This window comes from Carcharodon carcharias, chromosome 17 (genome assembly GCF_017639515.1).
Source record: "Carcharodon carcharias isolate sCarCar2 chromosome 17, sCarCar2.pri, whole genome shotgun sequence".
NCBI lineage: Eukaryota > Metazoa > Chordata > Chondrichthyes > Lamniformes > Lamnidae > Carcharodon > Carcharodon carcharias.
In genome coordinates this window covers 103320611-103342017 of record NC_054483.1, presented here as the reverse complement: position 1 = coordinate 103342017, position 21407 = coordinate 103320611, and the positions used below count along the sequence as shown (strand labels likewise).

General features: G+C 46.9%; 1 protein-coding gene across 5 annotated transcripts in view; it reads right to left on the bottom strand.

Moving 5' to 3' along the window:
* LOC121289594 (LIM domain-binding protein 1) overlaps positions 1-21407 on the bottom strand; it is a 99529-nt gene that overhangs the window by 21341 nt on the left and 56781 nt on the right. For 4 of the 5 annotated variants that reach the window (XM_041209183.1, XM_041209178.1, XM_041209179.1 and 1 more), the window contains 2 exons: positions 15499-15601; positions 655-699 (listed from right to left, as the gene is read on the bottom strand). In XM_041209183.1, coding sequence (XP_041065117.1) covers positions 655-699; positions 15499-15601 — 148 coding nt within the window. Of the gene's footprint in view, positions 1-654; positions 700-15498; positions 15602-15762; positions 15777-21407 lie in introns of those variants that run through there. The other variant, XM_041209184.1, reaches the window with a different exon arrangement.

Sequence of the window (21407 nt, the reverse complement as noted above, 5' to 3'; positions counted from 1 at the left end):
AAACGATTCAAGAGCTTAAGTGGGCCAGATAACCATGGCGACAGAATCATCGGGAGAGACTGGGATGAACATGAGTGTATTTTCTTGGAACCATGTTAACTGAAATTTGAATTGATTGCCTTTTGATATATTGTAGTTTAGTATTAGTATTGTATGAAATATAGAGATTAAAGGTAGAATTGGTATAAGCATTTGGAGCAAAGCACTTCTATTGTCATGCTGGAATTGTAAAAGACAGTACCTGAGTTCTTAGAGTGAATCGTGAGCTCACAAATAAAGGATTATATAATTATATTGAGTCACACCATATTACTTGACTTATATTGGATTGTGTAACATGAGCTTATTAAGGATAAAGATGATTCTGCTGTTGTTACTTTAGATGTCAGTAATGGTGAATAAAAGTAGAACTGGAAAGAAGTCCAACACATGTTAGGAGATGTTGGGTGAGGATCGGATCAGCTCTCTGCCTTTGATGACTTCTCTTGGTGAAAAGCTTGATCCACTGTCCTTGGCCAACACCTGTAGAATGGGCAGTCAGGCACCTTAGCACAGGTTTTGAATCAAACATGGAAACTTCCAGCTCTGTGTGTCCCAATACCACAAGATCTATCCAGCCGAAGGCCAAACTATTATTACAATTCTGCCACTCACCCAATGCCAGGCTCCAGGTATGTCGGAGGATACATCGGTGTCGGACTGTCAAGAGGAAGAAAAAGTACATAGGATAGTTTAAAATACAGGAATATTCAGTTGGATTCACTTTTCATCAATAACTAACCCCCTGCCCCCACCATGGCAACTCTCCAAAGCTTCTTGAACCAAACTTCCCAAACCCGTGACCTCTGCTCCCAAGGAGGACTGACAGGTGGCACCATTCACAACAGCACAAAGTGAAAAAGTGTTCCGTCTCTGTACACAGCACAAACATTCACTCCAAAATAAACACTGTCACGCGCCTGGTCAGATACTCTCAGGGTGAAATTCCCTATTTTCAGAGTTCATCCAAACCCTCCCCCCCCTCCCCCTCCCCTTCCTCTCTGGAACTGATGCTCTAATGGGCTGGGTAGTGTTTACCTGATTAGAGGGAATTCTAGGACTTGGATATACTCTAGCTATGATATCCTTTGTAATACTGGGCTTTTTTCAAAGTCATTAATTGGACGTGGTCACCACTAGCAAGGCCAGTATTTACTGCCCATCCTTAACTTCCCCCGAGAAGTGGTGGTGTCCCCACATCCTACGAATGGCAGTGTTGAGATTGCAGTGAAAACAAAAATACCTGGGAAAACTCAGCTGGTCTGGCAGCATCTTTGGATCAAAGAAACGTCTAGCACGGTGGAGGCCATTTGGCCCATCGTGCCTGGGCTAACTCTTTGAAAGAACAACCAAGTTTAGTCCCACACCTGCTTTTTTTTTGCCCATAGCTCTGTAAGTTCCTCATTCTCAGGTATCTGTCCAGCTCCCTTTCGTGAATTCATCCGGTGCACTAATGCCTCTTTAGGGAAGGAAATCCGCCATCCTTACCTGGTCTGGCTTTCATGTGACTCCAGACCCACAGCAATGTGGCTGACTCTGAACTGCCCTTGAAATGGCCTAGCAAGCCGCTCAAATTCAAGGGCAATTAGGGATGGGCAACAAATGCTGGCCTTGACATCCCACCCAATAAAAAAAAGTTAGATCATACAGAAAGAGGAGAAAGACTAGAGGCAACAGCCAAAATGATGACTGTGGCATCTTGAAGCAGGAAGCTATTGAAATGAGGGGGTGCGGGGAGCAGAGGTGGAGGAGGAGATGGAGGCGAAGCCTAATGTGGCAATTATAGGCCATTCAATAATTAGGGGGACAGTTGGCATCCTTTGAAATCAGGATCAAGAGTCCCTCATGGGATGTTGCTCATCTGGTGCCAGAGTGAGGGACATCTCAAACCGTTCAAAAGGATATCAGGTGAGGCAGCAGTATGCATTTATTGTGAAAACTGATCTGTCTGAATCTACTTTGTTTTGGAATGATGCTGAACATATAAATATGATTCTTGCACAACTTCACCCACCTCGCCATTTAAAACTCCAGGAATTTTGCTTTTCGCAAATGTTTGAAAAGTAACCTCCTGCTGGACTGTTGCTTTTGTGTTTAATTAGAGTTGAAGTACTTGCAATTTCTGGAATGCTTTTTTTTGAGAGAGGTTCCAGTCATTGTGATCCATGCTGGGACCAACAACATAGAGAGGAGTGGGCGAGAGGTCCTGTTTGGAGAGTACCAGGAACTTGGAGCTAAATTTAAAAACAAGGCCTCAATCTTATAATCTCTGGAATATTACCTGAGCTACACAAAATTTGGATGGAGATAAGCAAGTTATGGAAATCAATGCATGGCCGAAGAAATGGTGTGAGGAAGAAGGTGTTTGATTTCATGGGGCATGAAACCAGCGCTGGAACAGAAAGGAGCTATACTGTTAGGACACGCTCCACCTGAACAGGGCTGGAGCAGTATCCAAGCAGGAAGGATAAATAGGACAATCACAGGATTTTCAACTAGTAAATCAGAAATTGTTTTATTAATCGTTCTATGTAAAGGAAAAACAAAAAAAATGCAAATTAATTAACCCAGGAGGGAAATTTAAAAATGTGCATGTAAAACGTTAGAACTGAAGGAGAGGTTAGGGTGCGTAGATCAAATAGACGTTCTTTATACAAACACACACAGCACAGGGGGCAAATCGAATGAATGACGGGGGCAAATTTATGGTAGCCATTACTGAGACGAGGCTGTTAGGTGGTGAGGTCTGGAATCTAAACACACCAGGTTATAAGATCTTCAGGAAAGATATGAAAAATGGCAGGAGGGAGCAGGAGCCTTCGTAATTAAAACTGCAATCGCTTCAATGATACAAGAGAATATAACGGTGGGGGGCAACCAGACGGTGGAGACTTTATGAGCCACATTAAGAAATGGAAAATGATTTAAGGCTGGCAGTTGTGTAGCTGTTGAGAAGTAGTAGATTGTATAAAGATAGAGATTAGACAAGCATGTAACAAGGGCAGTGTGGTTTTAAATGGGGAATTTTAATTTTCATATCGATTATCTGGGATAAGCAGACTAACACGTGTCAGAAAGGTAGTAAATTACTTTTGGGTGTGTCCAGAAAGTTTCTGCAACAATGCGTGGTATTTTATCATCCTAGTCTCCAGCACAACAGCACGACCATTTTTTGACAGTGAATCCAATCTCTTGATTAGCAGTCCTTCTGGCTGCTCTTTACCAGTTGCTTGCCTCTGAACTTCCCGAACAATCAGGGAGGCTGGGTGAGATGATGCGAGCATTTTATCAGAGGAAGGATTTCACTTAAAGGGGCCACAACATGTTTCAGAAAAGCTCAGCAACACTTGGATATTTGAGGCTCCATTTGAGATGGAGTGGAAACCTAGAATGGGTGCCCCCCCCCACCTCTACCAGGGGGTCTCACTCTCACCTGGAGGTCCCGCTGGGGGGGGGGGGGGGGTGTTGGAGCTCTCCCAAGAATGGCAGGGGGACAACAACATCTCCAATCTGGCAGACGTGGATGGATGTGGCTGAGGAAGTGAGCAGCGCTCCAACCTGGAGACATTGCACCAAGAAGATCCATCACCTCAGGAGCACAGGGCAGGGGAATGATGAAACACTGTCAGCTGCCAATCCCCACACTCTGACTTTCCCAGCACCATCACTCCTCAGACAACACCTTGCAACTCCACTTATGGCTTTGTTTGTAGGCACCTCACATAGCCGCCTGAGCAGCCAACACTCATTATTGTCCTCAGCCTAGTGCCCTTTGACCAGGCCTCACAGTGACCTTCACAAATGATGTCCTTCCCTCCTCTGCACACAATCCATTACCAACACTCATGCCTCCCTTCTTTCTCTCCTTGCACAACTTGGGCACAGTGGATGGGAGGATGTAGGGGATTTGTCCTCCAGTGACAGGCACCCTGACGGCCACTGGTAATGCATGCCTACCTGATCCACTGGGAAGGAGGTCTTGCTCCATGAAGATGCAAATGTCAGTGGCAACCAGTCCTGATCCTCCAGAGAGACTGGTACTCAGACATGTCAAGAGAGTGTGTGTTCAGTGCCCCAGCTCCGATCAGCTGGATCTCAGTGTCCATCTCCTCTGCACTGTGGACGTGTTTGTAGCTGAGGGGAAAGCAGTTGATTCTGCTGCTGGTGTTGTTCCTGCTGGAGCTATTGGCAGTGGTGATCCCCCTGCCTTTGACCCTCAGCAGAGATGGAAGGTGGATCTGTATAAACTGCTCCCAGCAGGGAAGTGCAGCTGAAACTGAGTGAAGTGCCAGACAGATGAAGGTGTCTTCCATGCAAGTGGGCAATCACCTGTTGAGGAGTGAAAGTATTCTCTGAGAGGAGTGCTTCGAACAGCACACTCTCACCTGGCCATCACCAGAGTTCTTCAGTGTAACTGATGAAAGCTTTCACAGTTCATCAGCTTCACTGAGGAAGCTCTTCCTGCTTTGCTGCTGTCGCGTCTCCAGCCTGCCAGGCTGCAGACCCAGCGTGGAACTCCTACACTATTGGGAAAGAGGGAATCCATGTGCAAGATCCGTCCCAAATGATTCCTGAATACTTCAATTGGCTTCTCGCCTCAGCCATGAGAGTTACCCCACGGCGTTCCCAATCCGGCCCTGGAAAGCTGTGAGGGGGGCAGGATCAAGTCAGAATCTGGCCAAACATCTTTTTCTGCAATCTCCCTGCCTCCAAACAGAAAGCTGCTTCCATTGGACTGGGAAAATTCCACCCAATATGTCCTGGATCCAACAAAGGAGTGGGGGGCGGAGGCGGGCAGATCATGTCACATTTAGTAATGTGCAATGATCCAGTGAACAATGATCAAATAGCGATCATAATATGATCAAGTTCAACACAATGGTTGAAAGGTAGAAAACAAAACAGTGACTAAGATTCTAGATTAGGTTGACTTCAAACTGATGTAACAGAGACTGCCCACAGTGATCTGGGCAAATCTGTTCATGGGTAAAACAACAGTGTATCAGTGGGAGATGTTCCAAAAAGAATTTGTCATACTGAATCAGTTCATATCGCTAAGGGACAAGAGCTCTACTTGCCAAAAAAAAAAACAGCCAAGGACCAACGAAAGAGATAAGAGGCAACATAAAACTGAAGGAAAAGGCAGAGAAACGTGTAAAAATTAGCACACATCCTGGTGGATGGGAAAGAAGCAAAAATAGCACTAGGTGACAGAACGGATAGTAAGGGCTACAAAAGCAGTGTGAGCAGGATCTTGCAATGGATACCAAAATGGAGAGAGTGATAAACCCCAAGGAGCAGATGGTTTCCATCTGAGGGACCTGGACGAGAACAGTGCAGCTGCCCTAACAATAATCTTCCAAAATTCTATCAATTCAGGAAACGTTCACAAATCCTATGTTCCTTTAGACTAGAAAATTGTGCATGTCACTTCGTCTTTTAAGAAAAGGTGTTCAGGGAACCAAGGAATTTTAGACCAGTCAGCCTAACATCTGCTGTTGGGAAATTACTGGAATCTATGCTTAAGGGGAGAACCAGCATGGACCTAGGGAAAGGTCATGCCTGACAAACCTGATTCAATTTTTTAAAGAGGTGACCAGTGTCCCCTCTAATTCTTTTTGTTGCCTGCAGCCTGACCCTTTCAATTTTTTTTGCACAGCCACACACAACGGCTGTTAAAGGGGACAAGTTATGAGCAATCTGCGTGCTACCTTCTGCGATGTTGTGTGGCCACGCACACATGCAGTTTATGAAGAACATTGGAGATGACAAAGAATAAAGGAATGTCAATGGATGTTATTTAAATGGACTTCCAGAAGGCATCTGATAAAGTTCCATGTGACAGACTTTTGGCTAAAGTTGAAGCTCATGGAATTGAAGGCAAATGATTAACCTGGTTAGGAAATTGGCTGAGCGACAAGAGACAGAGAGTAGAGATAATGGCAGTACTCTCACTGGCAGGATGCGACTAGTGCTGTCATGCAAAGATCTGTGTTGGTTAGCTTTAACTATTCACTATATTTATTAAGGACTTCAATAATAGGATTGAAAGTCCCATACCCAAATTTGCTGGTGACACAAAGATGGGCAGCACTGTAAGAAGTTTAGGTGGAAGTGTAACTTTACAAAGAGGTATTGCTAAATTAAATGAATGGCAAAACTGTGGCAAATACAAGGTCACCCACTTTGAACCTAGAAAGTACCCTGTTCTATCCAGTGAAAAGCTAGAAACAGTGGAGGTCTAAAGATGATTCTGGTTTACAGATCATGAAAATGTCATGAACCAGAACAGAAGGTAATCAGAAAGGCTAATGGAATGCTAGCCTTTATATCTAAAGGATCAGAACTGTAGAGGGTAGAAGTCATGCTTCAGCTACATAAAGCCCCAGTTAGACCACACCTGGAGTTCCGGACCCCACACGAGGAAGGACATATTGACCTCGGAGTGATTGCAGCATAAGACGTAGGAGCAGAAGTAGGCTATTCAGCCCATTGAGTTTGCTCCACCATTCACTGAGATCATGGCTGATCTGATAATCCTCAACTCCACTTTCCTGCTTTTCCCCATAACCCTTGATTCCCTTACTGATTAAAAATCTCTATCTCAGCCTTGAATATACTTAACGACCCAGCCTCTTCAGCTCTCTGCGGTAAAGAATTCCACAGATTCATTACCCTCTGAGAGAAGAAAGTCCTCCTCATCTCTGTTTTAAATCGGTGACCCCTTACTCTGAGATTATGCCCTCTGGTCCTAGACTCTCCCACAAGGGGAAACAACCTCTCCGCATCTACCCTGTCAAGCCCCCTAAGAATATTATATGTTTCAATAATCTCATTCTTCTAAACTCCAATGAGTACAGGCCCAGCCTACTCAACCTCTCCTCATAAGAATATCCCTCCATACCTGGAATCAACCAAGTGAACCTTCTCTGGCTGCCTCCAATGCCAGAATATCTTTCCTTAGATAAGGGGACCAAAATTGTTCACAGTATTCTAGGTGTGTGGTCTAACTAGTGCCTTGTATAGTTTCAGCAAGACTTCCCTATTTTTATACTCCATTCCCTTTGAAATAAAGGCCAACATTGCGTTTGCCTTCCCTATTACTGCTGAACTTGTATGTTAGCTTTTTGGGATTCATGCACAAAAACTCCCAATCCCTCTGTGCTGTAGCTTTCTGCAGTCTTTCTCCATTTAAGTAATATTCAGCTCCTCTATTCTTCCTGCCAAAATACACAACCTCACATTTTCTCACATTATATTCCATCTATCAGGTTTTTGCCACTCATTTAACCTGCCTATATCCCTCTTTAGACTCTTTGTGTCATCCTCACCACTTGCCTTCCCACCTATTTTTGTGTTATCCACAAACTTGGCAATAGAACATTCACTTCCCTCATCTAAATAATTAATTTATATTGCAAATAATTGTGGCCCAGCACTAATCCCTGTGGCACTCCACTAGTTACAGGTTGCCATCCTGAAAATGCCTCCCTTATCCGAACTCTCTGTCTTCTATTAGTTAGCCAATCCTCTACCCATGCTAATATACTACCCCCAACACCATGGGTGCTTATCTTACTAAGTAGCCTAACGTGCGGTATCTTACTGAACACTTTTTGGAAATCCTGGTAGCCCTTTATATATCCTGCTTGTTACCTCCTCAAAGAATTCTAATAAATTTGTCAGGCATGATTTCCCCTTCATGAAGCTTTGCTGGCTCTGTTTGATTATATTATACATTTCTAAATGCTCTGCTATTACATCCTTTAAATAAATTTCACCATCTGGTATGGTGGGATTTGAACCCAGGTTCCCAGAGCATTACCCCGGATCTTTGGATTGCTAGTCCTGTGACAACGCCACTATAGATTTACTAGAATGATACCAAGGGTTAAATTACAAGAAGAGATTACACGAAGCAGGGTTGTGTTCCCTGGAAGGTGAGAAATGAGTTGAGCAAAGTTCTCAAGGCATTGAGGGGAGCAGATGGAGTCAATAGAGAGAAAATATTTCCGCTGATTGGGGAGTCTAGGACTAGGGCGCACAGTCTAAAAATTAGACCCAGACCTTCTGGGAGTGAAATTAGGAAAAATTTCTACATATCAAAGGGTGGTAGAAGTTTACAACTCTCTTCCACAAATGGCAATTGACGCTAGGTGACTTGTTTTAATTCTGATATTGATTATGATTTTTGTTCGCCAAAGGTATTGGGGTATATACGATAATGGCAGGGAATTGGAGTTAGGGCACCGATCAGGCACAATCTCTCGGAATGGCAGGACCAGGCTCAAGGGGTCTGTTCCAAGGTCCCTAAGGTGAGGCAGTGAAGAGTGTAGATTGAAGCAGAAAGTTGCAAGGATTAAATGAGTGAGAAAAATGAATATAGCTCAATGTTGGAAATTGTGAGATCATCCACTTCAGGCTTAAGGGAAATGGTGCAGGGTATTTTCTAAAATTTCAGAAGTTAGGAAAAAATGTAGCACGTATTTTGACATCGGAGCTGCATTACTCATCGCAGCTGCCCTCCGATTTGAGGATGACATCTACTCAGAGTCACGAGTTTCTTCTCGTGGATCATCTTGTGTCTGAACAAGGCTGATTCTCGACCCACAGATCTTTGGGAACATGGGGCACGACGTCCCATGAGATATTGGGATCTGAAGTGCCGGATTTGCTTCCTTTTCTATTTCTGCATTACCACCACATGCCAGTGCATGGCGCCGCAGCAAATTGCAGAACTGCACTACCGCAAATGGCCAGCAGGTGGCGCAGTTTTACATTATTGTTGCAGAGTCAGCAGCCCTGCCATCAGGCGCTCTGCGGTACTGCAGCTCATGAAAAAAAAATTCACCTTTCATATCGTATTGTCTCGACAGCATGTGCATACTGCCTGCACATAAAACTATTTTTGAAACCTGAATTTAGAAAGTGGGTGTTGATAAAAATACGGAATCATTAGCAGGTAATTGCTCCGCGCGTTTTATGCTAAATTTTCCCCCAAGCTTCAATCCCAGGCTGAGAGGAATTCTGTAAACAAGCCATTCCCAGGCCTTTCATTGTATCTGTCAATCAGCAGATAAACAACAGCAGGCCCCAGTGGCTCCCTCTGACTTTCAGGAAGGAAAGGGTCTCTAAAGCAATTGGGACAGGTATTACAACTGGTCCTGGTGTCAGTTATGAAGGATACAAATCAAGCAGGGGAGGGGGCTCTCTTTATATTCCAACGACACACCGGACTGGAATATGCAACATTGGGTGCTGAGAGTCAAGCAAAGTTGCGATGTCCCCCACAGTCACAAATCTTGTGGCTATTCATTGTCTGGGCTGTTTTAGTGACAAATGGGTGAGGCAGGAAAAGATGTCTTCTATCTGTTGAACCATATCCCAGCACGAGGAAGTGCGTTTGGAAGAGAGGGAGAAGCCTAACCAAGGATATAAATATACACACAGCATCGGATCCTTGGGACTGATCACAGGCTGCAGCAGGAAGTAGAGACACCAGCTTTGAAGATATTGTCCATGACATATGGGGTTCAAATAGTCGTTTGGTGGTACAGATCTTGAGTATTGCTGAATAAAGACATTTTGTCGAAGCTTTTTGTCCTGCACTCTTCAGGACAATCGCAAGAATACCGATGTCAGGGGAAGCAACAACTTTATACTGTATGAGAAGTGAGTGCTGGATGGTTGGCAAGCGGACTCTGATTGGTGGAGATGTTGCCATGGAGAATGCAACAGTGAATGGTGACTGACAGTTAACTGCCAAGCATTGTTTGAAAGATAAACCAGGAAACTTGACACTGATTGGTCAAGGCGTTGCCCTGGGGAAATGACCCAGCGAATGGCTGTCACTTATTTTGTTTAACTGAAACAGGCGAGTTTTCATACTTCAAATCATTCTTGGGGAGATGCAAGGTTTTCCACTGAGTAGAGACATGACCAGCAGAAATTTAGGACCCAGGAGAACAGGGTGTTTCTTACGGGGCTTGTCAGCTTGAACAGCAGCTTTCCTATTGCCTTCCTATGAGTTTGATCTACATACAAACATATGAATTAGGAGGAGGAGTAGGCCATTCGGCCCCTCGAGCCTGCTCCACCATTCAGTAAGATCATGGCTGATCTGATTGTGGTCTCAACTTCACATTCTGCCTACCCCGATAATCTTTGACTCCCTTGTCAATCATGAACTTATCTAACTCTGCCTTAAAAATACACAATGACCCTGTCTCCACCACTCCCTGGGGAAGAATGTTCCAGACTCACGATCCTCTGTAGTAAAAAATTTCTCCTCATCTCCATCTTAAATGGGAGAATTTTTTTCTCTCAGAAGGTCGTGTGTCTGTGGAACTCCTTCCCAAAGAGTGGTGGAGGATGGAATGTGTTACTCCCCTCAGTTCAACTGTTGACTCTTCACGTTAAGGTCAAATATGGTGTCTGAGCAATTGGGTACACCCACAGTGTTGTTAGGAAGGGAATTCCAGGATTTTGATCCAGCCACAGTGAAGGAACAGCGATATATTTCCAAGTCAGGATGGTGAGTGGCTTGGAGGGGAACTTCCAGGTGGTGGTGTGCCCATCTATCTGCTGCCCTTGTCCTTCTAGATGGTAGCAGTCGTGGGTTTGGAAGGGGCTGTCTAAGGAGGCTTGGTGAATTCCTGCAGTGCATCTTATAGATGGTAAACACTGCTGCTACTGTGCATCGGTGGCGGGGAGAGTGAATGTTTGGGGAAGGGGTGCCAATCAAGCAGGCTGCTTTGGTCTGGATCTAATCAAGGGGTTGGGTGGTTTATATAGCCAAGTGGTTATGGTACCGGGCTTGTAACCTCAAGATCAAGAGTTCAAATCTCACAATGGCAAACTATGAAACAACGTAACTTCATCTGAATAGGAACAGATGGAAACGGGTTTGTACTCGAAAGAGTTACAGATACCCAGGAGTGAGTGAGCCTAGAGACAGTGTCAGAAGGGAATTCAACTTTTGGGGGCATCATAAATAATCTTGATCCAACACTCAAACACACACATAGTGACAAGGACAGGAATTCTGATTGGTTTTCCCCTCTGCCTCCCTGAGATAATTGTAGATCCACAAGAAACACCCAGAGCTGAGATCCACTGATTCGGCAGATTCAGAGGCCTTGCTGGTCAGTTTAGCTTAGTATCATACATGACATTCACCCACTGAGATATCACATACAACGGAGATGAGAAGTTTTTTTAAACCACTTCAGCACTCTTTAAATACAGAACAAGAACTGGTATTTCTATAATACCTTTCGTGACGTTATGAGAGCCCAAAGCATTGTCAAACAATTAAATACATTCCACAGTGAGAGTCAGTGTGTGGGACCCGTACCCCAGAGAGAGTCAGTGTGTGGGACCTGTACCCCAGTGAGAGTCAGTGTGAGTGGGATCTGTATCCCAGTGAGAGTCAGTGTGTGTGGGACCCGTACCCCAGTGAGAGTCAGTGTGTGTGGGACCTGTACCCCAGTGAGAGTGAGGGTGTGTGGGACCTGTACCCCAGTGAGAGTCAGTGTGTGTGGGAGCCATACCCCAGTGAAAGTCAGTGTGTGTGGCACCTGTACCCCTGCGAGAGACAGTGTGTGTGGGACCTGTACCCCAGTGAGAGTCAGTGTGTGTGGGATCTGTATCCCAGTAAGAGTAAATGTGTGTGGAACCCGTACCCCAGTGAGAGTCAGGGTGTGTGGGACCCGTACCCCAGTGAGAGTCAGTGTGTGTGGGACCAGTACCCCTGCGAGAGACAGTGTGTGTGGGACCTGTACCCCAGTGACAGTCAGTGTGTGTGGAACCTGTACCATCGTGAGAGTCATCGTGTGTGGAACCGGTACCAGGTGAGAGTCAGTGTTTGTGCGACCAGTACCCCAGTGAGAGACAGTATTTGTGGGACCTGTACCCAAGTGAGAGTCAGTGTGTGTGGAACCCGTACCCGAGTGAGAGTCAGTGTGTGTGGGACCCGTTCCCCAGTGAGAGTCAGTGTGTGTGGGACTCATACCCCAGTGAGAGTCAGTGTGCGTGGGACCCGTACCCCAGTGAGAGTCAGTGTGTGTGGGACCTGTACCCTAGTGAGAGTCAATGTGTGTGGAACCCTAACCACAGTGAGAGTCAGCGTGTGGGACCCGTACCCCAGTGAGAGTCAGTGTGTGGGACCTGTACCCCAGTGAGAGTCAGTGTGAGTGGGATCTGTATCCCAGTGAGAGTCAGTGTGTGTGGGATCTGTATCCCAGTAAGAGTAAATGTGTGTGGAACCCATACACCAGGGAGAGTCAGTGTGTGTGGGACCCGCGCCCTAGTGAGAGTCAGTGTGTGTGGGACCCGTAACCAAGTGAGAGTCAGTGTGTGTGGAACATGTACCCCAGTGAGAGTCAGTGTGTGTGGGACCTGTACCCCAGCAACAGTCAGTGTGTGTGGGACCTGTACCCCAGTGAGAGTCAGTGTTGTGGAACTTGTACCACAGTGAGAGTCAGTGTGTGTGGAACCCGTACACCAGTGAGGGTCAATGTGCGCGGAACCCGTACCCCAGCAACAGTCAGTGTGTGGGACCCATACCCCAGTGAGAGTCAGTGTGTGTGGGACCTGTACCCCAGTGACAGTCAGTGTTTGTGGGACCTGTACCCCAGTGAGAGTCAGTGTGTGTGGGACCCATACACCAGTGACAGTCAGGGTGTGTTGGACCCGTACCGGAGTGAGAGTCAGTGTGTGTGGGACTCATACCCCAGTGAGAGTCAGTATTTGTGGGACCCGTACCCCAGTGAGAGTCAGTGTGTGTGGGACTCATACCCCAGTGAGAGTCAGTATTTGTGGGACCCGTACCCCAGTGAGAGTCAATGTGTGTGGAACCCTAACCGCAGTGAGAGTCGGTGTGTGTGGGACCCATACCCCAGTGAGACTCAGTTTGTGTGGGACCCGTACCCCAGTGAGAGTCAGGGTGTGTGGAACCCGTACCCCAGTGAGAGTCAGTGTGTGTGGGACCCGTACCCCAGTGAGAGTCAGTGTGCGTGGAACCCATAACCTAGTGAGGGTTAGTGTGTGTGGAATCCGTACCCCAGTGAGAGTCAGTGTGTATGGGACCCATACCCCAGTGAGAGTCAGTTTGTGTGGGACCCGTACCCCAGTGAGAGTCAGTGTGCGTGGAACTGTACACCAGTGACAGTCAGTGTGTGTGGGACCCGTACCCCAGTGAGAGTCAGTTTGTGTGGGACCCGTACCCCAGTGAGAGTCAGTGTGTGTAGGACGCGTATCCCAGTGAGAGTCGGTGTGTGTGGGACCCATACCCCAGTGAGAGTCAGTGTGTGTGGAACCCGTACCCCAGTGAGGGTCAGTGTTTGTGGGACCTGTACCCCAAGGAGAGCCAGTGTATGTGGAACCCAAACCCCAGTGAGAGTCAGTGTGTGTGGGACCCAGACCCCAGTGAGAGTCAGTGTGTGTGGGACCCAGACCCCAGTGATAGTCAGTGTGTGTGGGACCCGTACCCGAGTGAGAGTCAGTGTGTGTGGGACCCGTTCTGCAGTGAGAGTCAGTTTGTGTGCGACATATCCCAGTGAAAGTCAGGGTGTGCGGAACCCATACACCAGTGACAGTCAGTGTGTGTTGGACCCATACCGGAGTGAGAGTCAGTGTGTGTTGGACCCATACCGGAGTGAGAGTCAGCGTGTGTGGAACCCGTACCCCAGTGAGAGTCAGTGTGTGTGGAACCCGTACCCCAGTGAGAGTCAGTGTGTGTGGGACTCATACCCCAGTGAGAGTCAGTATTTGTGGGACCCGTACCCCAGTGAGAGTCAATGTGTGTGGGACTCATACCCCAGTGAGAGTCAGTATTTGTGGGACCTGTACCCCAGTGAGAGTCAATGTGTGTGGAACCCTAACCGCAGTGAGAGTCGGTGTGTGTGGGACCCATACCCCAGTGAGAGTCAGTGTGTGTGGGACCCATACCCCAGTGAGAGTCAGTGTGCATGGAACCCATACCCTTGTGAGAGTTAGTGTGTGTGGAATCCATACCCCAGTGAGAGTCAGTGTGTGTGGAACCCGTACCCCAGTGAAAGTCAGTGTTTGTGAGACTTGTAACCCAGTGAGAGTCAGCCTGTGTGGAACCCAAACCCCAGTGAAAGTCAGTGTATGTGGGACCCATACCCCAGTGAGAGTCAGTGTGTGTGGGACCCATACCCCAGTGAGAGTCAGTGTGTGTGGAACCCGTACCCCAGTGAGAGTCAGTGTGTGTGGAACCCGTACCCCAGTGAGAGTCAGGGTGTGTGGGACCCGTACCCCAGTGAGAGTCAACGTGTGTGGGACCATTACCACAGTGAGAGTCAGTGTGTGTGGGCCCCATTCCCCAGTGATAGTCAGTGTGTGTGGAACTGTACACCAGTGAGAGTCAGTGTACGTGGAACCCACACCCTAGTGAGAGTCGGTGTGTGTGGAACCCGTACCCCAGTAAGAGTCAGCGTGTGTGGGACCCATACCCCAGTGACAGTCAGTGTGTGTGGGACCCATACCCCTGTGAGAATCAGTGTTTGTGGGACCTGTACCCTAGTGAGAGTCTGTGTGTGTGGAACCCAAACCCCAGTGAGAGTCAGTGTGTGTGGGACCAGTACCACAGTGAGAGTCAGTGTGTGTTGGATCCATACCCTAGTGAGAGTCAGTGTGTGTGCAACCCGTACCCCAGTGAGAGTCAGTGTGTGTGGGACCTGTACCCCCGTGAGAGTCAGTGTGTGTGGAACCCGTACCCCAGTGAGAATCAGTGTGTGTGGAACTCGTATCCCAGTGAGAGTCAGTGTGTGTGGGACCCGTACCCTAGTAAGAGTCAGTGTGTGTGGAACCCGTACCCCAGTGAGAGTCAGTGTGTGTGGGTCACGTACCCCAGTTAGAGTCAGTGTGTGTGGGACCCGTACCCCAGTGAGAGTCAGTGTGTGTGGGACCCGTACCCCAGTGAGAGTCAGTGTGAATGGGACCTGTATCCCAGTGAGAGTCATTGTGTGTGGGACCCATACCCCAGTGAGAGTCAGTGTGTGTGGGACCTGTACCCCAGTGACAGTCAGTGTGTGTGTGTGGAAACCGTCCCCCAGTGAGAGTCAATGTTTGTGGGACCCGTAACCCAGTGAGAGTCAGTGTGAGTGGGACCTGTATCCCAGTGAGAGTCAGTTTGTGTGGGACCCATACCTCAGTGAGAGTCAGTGTGTGTGGAAACTGCACCCCAGTGAGAGTCAGTGTGTGTGGAACCCGTATCCCAGTGAGAGTCAGTGTGTGTGGAACCTGTACCCCAGTGAGAGTCAGCGTGTGTGGAACACATATTTAAGGCTGTTTGGTGAAATTCAGGGGATTATTGTCTCCGAAGGAAAAGAGCTGAGAGTCAGAGCATGCCAAGTTGTCAGCCACTACTAGAGTGAATAGTTTTTCAAGGAAAGGAGGCAGCACTGAGAGTGTCCCCAGGAGGCTGACACTTACCCGACATCGCGATCCAGCATGCTGCCCGGGTGGTAGGGGGGAAATGCGTTGCCGTTTGGGGGTTCCTTCGGCGAGTACAGTTTGAATGACTTAGACGAACACCCTGGAACAAGAGGACAGATAAATACTGTCACAGATATGCAAATACATGAAGTTCTTCAGATGAATCAGACCGTACCCCCAACCAGCATCACCACTTTCTCCTTTTGCCCCCCCACTTCATACTGTGTGGAAATCTGGTCTTGGTTAAGAGCACAGGTTCACCAGGACATTAGCAGGGCTTCAATAAGTGAGATTACATAAACTAGGCTTATATTCCCTGAAATATAGAGGGTTAAGGGATGATTTGATCGGGTTTTTTAGTATTTGAAAGCAGCTGATAGGGTAGATCAAGAGAAACTTTTTCCGCTGCTCAGGGAGTCTAGGGCAAGGGATGTAACCTTAATTTCAGAGCCAGATCGTTCAGGGGAGGAGCCGGGAAACTCATCTTCAGACAAAAGGGGGTACAATCATGGAACTCTCTCACAAAAAATAGCAGATGGTAGCTCAATTGATTATATTAAACCTTAGATCAATAGGTTTTTGTCATACAAGGACACGAAAGCATGTGGATTAACACAGGTGGATGCAGTCATGATACAGCTCGGCTATGATCTCAATGAATGACAGAACAGACTCGAGAGTCTGAACAGCCTTTTCCTATTCCTATGTTCCTAATGGTAACCCTCCATATCATGAGGCCAAATCATAGGATGATATAGCACAGGAGACCATTCGGCCCATCCTGGAGGATTCCAGGACAAACTTATAATCAGAGGTAGGCCATTCAGGAGAGAAATCAGGAAGACAGTTTTCACAAAAAGGGCAATGGAAATTTTAAATTCACTCCACCAAAGGGCTTTGGATGTTGAGGTCAAATGGAATTTTCAAAACTGACATAGATTTTTATTAGTACGGAGCACAACGCAAGTAAATGGAGTGGAGATACATGACAGGCAGGATCTAATTAAATGTCAGAACAGGCCTAAGGGGCTGAGTGGCCCCCGCATGTTCCTATCACCTTTGTAAAACACACCAAAGTGACGTTGCGACTTGCAGACTGGGGTGGGGGGAGCAAGCACAGGATCCAGACTTCTCAGCTGACTGAGTGTCATCTGCAAACCTGGGTAAATAACTCTTCATTCCTTTATCCAAGTCATTAGGTAAATATGGTGAAAAACTGGGTCAAGAGCAATTCCCTGAGGTACGCCCCTTGTCACATCCCACCAACCAGTCTCCTATCACCCATTCAATTACCAAACCATATCATCAGTTAATGTGCAATTCCATTTTCTTTAATTTGTCATAATCTCTTTTGTGGAGTCTCATCAAATGCCTTCCTCAAGTCCTTGTTGGAAACATCCATAAACTGTCTCCTAAATGCTGTGCTAGTGACCTCCTCAAAATCCTGAGAGGCTAAAGCAGCATTGCACTGTCTGCAAATCACATGCAACAGACTCACCGAGATCTGTGTTATCTCCCAGCCACTGTCAACAATGCTAACTATCACATTCTGAAACACGTACAAGCAAGAGAGATGACAGAACAATGAAAAAACCCAGCCCTGTTGACTATGCAAAGTCGTCCTTACTAACATCTGGGGGCTTGTGCCAAAATTGGGAGAGCTGTCTCACAGACTAGTCAAGCAACAGCCTGATATAGTCATACTCACAGACTCATATATTACAATTCCCCAGCCATCATCACTAATCCTGTCCAACCGGCAGGATATGCCCAGCAGAGGTGGCAGGCACAGTGGTACATATCAGGAGGGAGTTGCCCTGGGAGTCTCCAACATCGACTCTTGATTCCCTGAAGTCTCATAGCATTACGTCAAACATGAGTAAGGAAACCTCCTGCTGATTACCGCGTACTGCCCTCCCTCAGCTGATGAATCAGTACTCCTCCATGTTGAACACCACTTGGAGGAAACACCGAGGGTGGCAAGGGCACAGAGTGTACTCTGGGAGGGGCACTTCAATGTCCATCACCAAGAGTGGCTTGGTAGCGCCACCACTGATGAGCTGGATGAGTCCTAAAGGACTGGCATACCTAAAAATGAGGTGTCAACCTGGTGAAGCTATAAAACAGGACTACATGCGTGCCAAACAGCATAAGCAGCAAGTAATAGACAGAGCTAAGTGATCCCACAACCAACGGATCAGATCAAGCTCTGCAGTCCTACCACACCCAGTCATCTATGGTGTGGGCAATTAAACAACTAACAGGGGGAGAAGGCTCCACAAATATCCCCATCCTCAATGATGGAGGAGCCCAGCATAACAGTGCAAAAGACAAGGCTGAAGTATTTGCAGCGATCTCCAACCAGAAATGCTGGGTGGATGATCCATCTCTGCCTCCTCCGGAGATCATAGAAAATAGGAGCAGGAGTAGGCCATTTGGCCCTTTAGTCCCCAGCATCACAGGTGCCAGTCTTCAGCCAATTCAGATCACTCCACATGATATCAACAGACAGCTGAAAGCACTGGATACTGCAAAGGCTATGGGCCCTGACAACATTCTGGCAATAATACTGAAGACTTGTGCTCCAGAACTTGCCGCGCCCCTAGCCAAGCTGTTCCAGTATAGCTAAAACACTGGCATCTACCCGGCAATGTGGAAAACTGCCCAGGTATGTCCTGTACACAAAAAGGACAAATCCAACCCAGCCAATTACCACCTCATCGGTCTATTCTTGATCATCAGCAAATTGACAGCAGGTCTCATCGACAGTGCTATCAAGAGGCACTTGCTTAGCAATAACTTGTTCACTGATGCTCAGTTTGGGTTCCACCAGGGCCACTCAGCTCCTGACCTCATTACAGCCTTGGTTCAAACTTGGACAAAAGAGCTGAACTCCCGAGGTGAGGTGACTGCCCTTGACATCAGGGATGCATTTGACCAACTGTGGCATCAAGGAGCCCTAGCAAAACTGGCGTCAATGGGAATCAGGGGGAAAATTCTCCATTGGTTGGAGTCATACTTGGCACAAAGGAAGCTGGTTGTGGTTGTTGGAACTCAATCATCTCGGTTTCAGGACATCACTGCATGAGTCCCTCAGGGTAGTGTCCTAGGCCCAACCATCAATGACTTTCCTGCCATCATAAGTCCATTTCCATATGCAGCAAGACCCAGACAATGTCCAGTCTTGGGCTAATAAGTGGCAAGTAATATTCATGCCAAACAAGTACTAGGCAATGACCATCTCCAACAAGACAGAATCTAACCATCGCCCCTTAACATTCAATGGCATTACCATTGCTGAATCCCCTACTGTCAACATTCTGGCAGTTACCATTGACCAGAAACTGAACTGGAACAGCCATATAAATACCGTGGCAGGTCACAGGCTGAAAATTCTGTGGCAAATATCTCACCTCCTGACTCTCCAAAGCCTGTCCACCATTTACAAGGCACAAGTCAGGAGTGTGATGGAATACTCTCCACTTGCCTGGATGAGTGTAGCTGCAACAACAATCAAGAAGCTTGACACCATCCAGGACAAAGCAGCCCGCTTGATTGGCACCCCATCTGCCACCTTCAACATTCATTCCCTTCACCACTGGCGTACAGTAGCAGCAGTGTGTACCATCTATAAGATGCACTACAGGAACTCACCAGCTTCTTCGACAGCACCTTCCAAACCCATGACCACTACCATCTAGAAGACACATGGGAACACCACCACTTGGAAATTCCCCTCCAAGTCATTCACCATCCTGACTTGGAAATATATCGCCGTTCCTTCACTGCCGCTGGGTCAAAATCCTGGTACTCCCTCCCTAACAGCCTCTGGGTGTACCTACACCACATGGACTGCAGTGGTTCGGAAATATATCGCCGTTCCTTCACTGCCGCTGGGTCAAAATCCTGGTACTCCCTCCCTAACAGCACTTTGGGTGTACCTACACCACATGGACTACAGTGGTTCAAGAAGGTGGCTAACCCCCACCTTCTCAAGGGCAATTAGGGATGAGCAATAAATGCTGGCCTAGCCAGTGACACCCACATCCCATGAATTAATTTTAAAAAAATAAGTCCTGAAGCTATGATAAATCCCTGATTTGCAAGGTTAGTGTGTTAGAATGATAGTCCTCAAATTCTACATTCATCATTAAGCACTCGCATGAGTTAGATACAGAGTAAATCTCCCTCTACACTGTCCCCATCAAACACTCCCAGGGCAGGTGACAGCACAGGTCAGATGCAGAGTAAAGCTCTCCATACTCGACTAAACTTGGAAAAATATCTCATGTTTCTTCGGTATGACATTTCCCCATTTCCATTTGTATGACTGACCATGGAAACTTCCACCACCAGTTTTGTGTCAATGTAAGGACAGTCAATGCTGAACGTGTCAATGGATGCTCCTACTTAGCCACTTAATTTTTTTCATCCCTGGGGTTTAGGCATCACTGGCAATGCCAGTGTTTGTTGCCATCTCTAACTACCCTTGAGAAAGTGATGATAAGCTACCTTCTTTAAACTTTGCAGACCGTGTGGTGCGGGTACACCCAAAGTCTGGGAGGGAGCTCCAGGATTTTGACCCAGCGACAGTCAAGGAACGGCAGCGATACAGTTCCAAGTCAGGATGGTGTGTAACCTGGTGCAGGGCTGTGGGGGGGTTGATGGTGGTGTGGGAACTTGCAGGTGGTGGTGTTCCCATGCATCTGCTGCCCTGCTCCTGAGGTCCCGATATTCATGGATATTAGTAAACAGTCAATTCAGCTCATCCTATGTTACATTAAAAAGCAGCTGAGTGCACTGACACAGTAAAGTAGATGATGGCACCCAACAATATCCAGCTGTAGTAAAAACCTAACGGCTGCCTCCAAGCTGCTTCAGATAGCAAGGCTACTGTCATCACCCTGATCACATAGAAGTTTGGCCAGATCCGACTGGCCTAGCCACAAAGTACAGGATAAATCTAGCCTGACCAATTGAAAATCAAGAATGAAAAAGTTTTACTTATAAAGCCCCTTTCACCATCTCAGGAAATTCTAAAATTCTTCAACAGGTCCATCATTTAGGACTGGAGATGAGCAGAAATCTCTTCACTCAGCGAGTTGCAAATCTTTGGATTTCTCCATCCACAAGCAGTGTGGATGCTCAGTCGTTGATTATATTCAAGGCTGAGGTTATTAGATTTTTGGATGCTAAGGGAATCCAGAGATACAGTGATTGGGTAGAAAAGTAGCATTGAGCTGAGAGATCAGCCATGGCCTTAATGAACAGGGGAGCAGGCTCGAGGGGGCCACTTCCTTAAGTTCTAGTTGAATTGTTGCCACTATTGTAATGTAGGAAATGGGGCAGTCAATTTGACTCCCACAGACAACAGCAAGATAAGGAATAAAAATCTGTTTTAGTAATGTTGCTTAAGGAATAAATATTGGCCAGCGCACTGGGGGAGAAATTCCACACTCATCTTCAAAATAGTGTTGGGGATTCTTTACCATTTACCTCAGAGGGCAGATGAGGCCACAGTTCAATATGTTATCTGAAAGACAGCACCTCCGACAGTTCCCTCAGTACTGCACCAGGGTATAAATGTTGATGGAATACAGTTATTAGTCTGTGATGCCAACACAACCAAAGCAGAAGCTGAAGCAGGAGTCGTCAGCTTGGATTATGGGTCTAAGTATCTGGAGTGGAACTTGAATCCACTACCTTCAGTCTGAGGCGAGTGTGTTATGCATTGAGCTTTATTTTACAAATATATTTACTGCAGTTAAAAATCAACCTTTTTTTAAAATATTCATTCATAGGATATGGAAGTCGCTGGCTAGGCCAGCATTTATTGCCCATCCCTAATAGCCCTTGAGAAGGTGGTGGTGAGCTGCCTTCTTAAACCACTGCAGTCCATGTGGTGT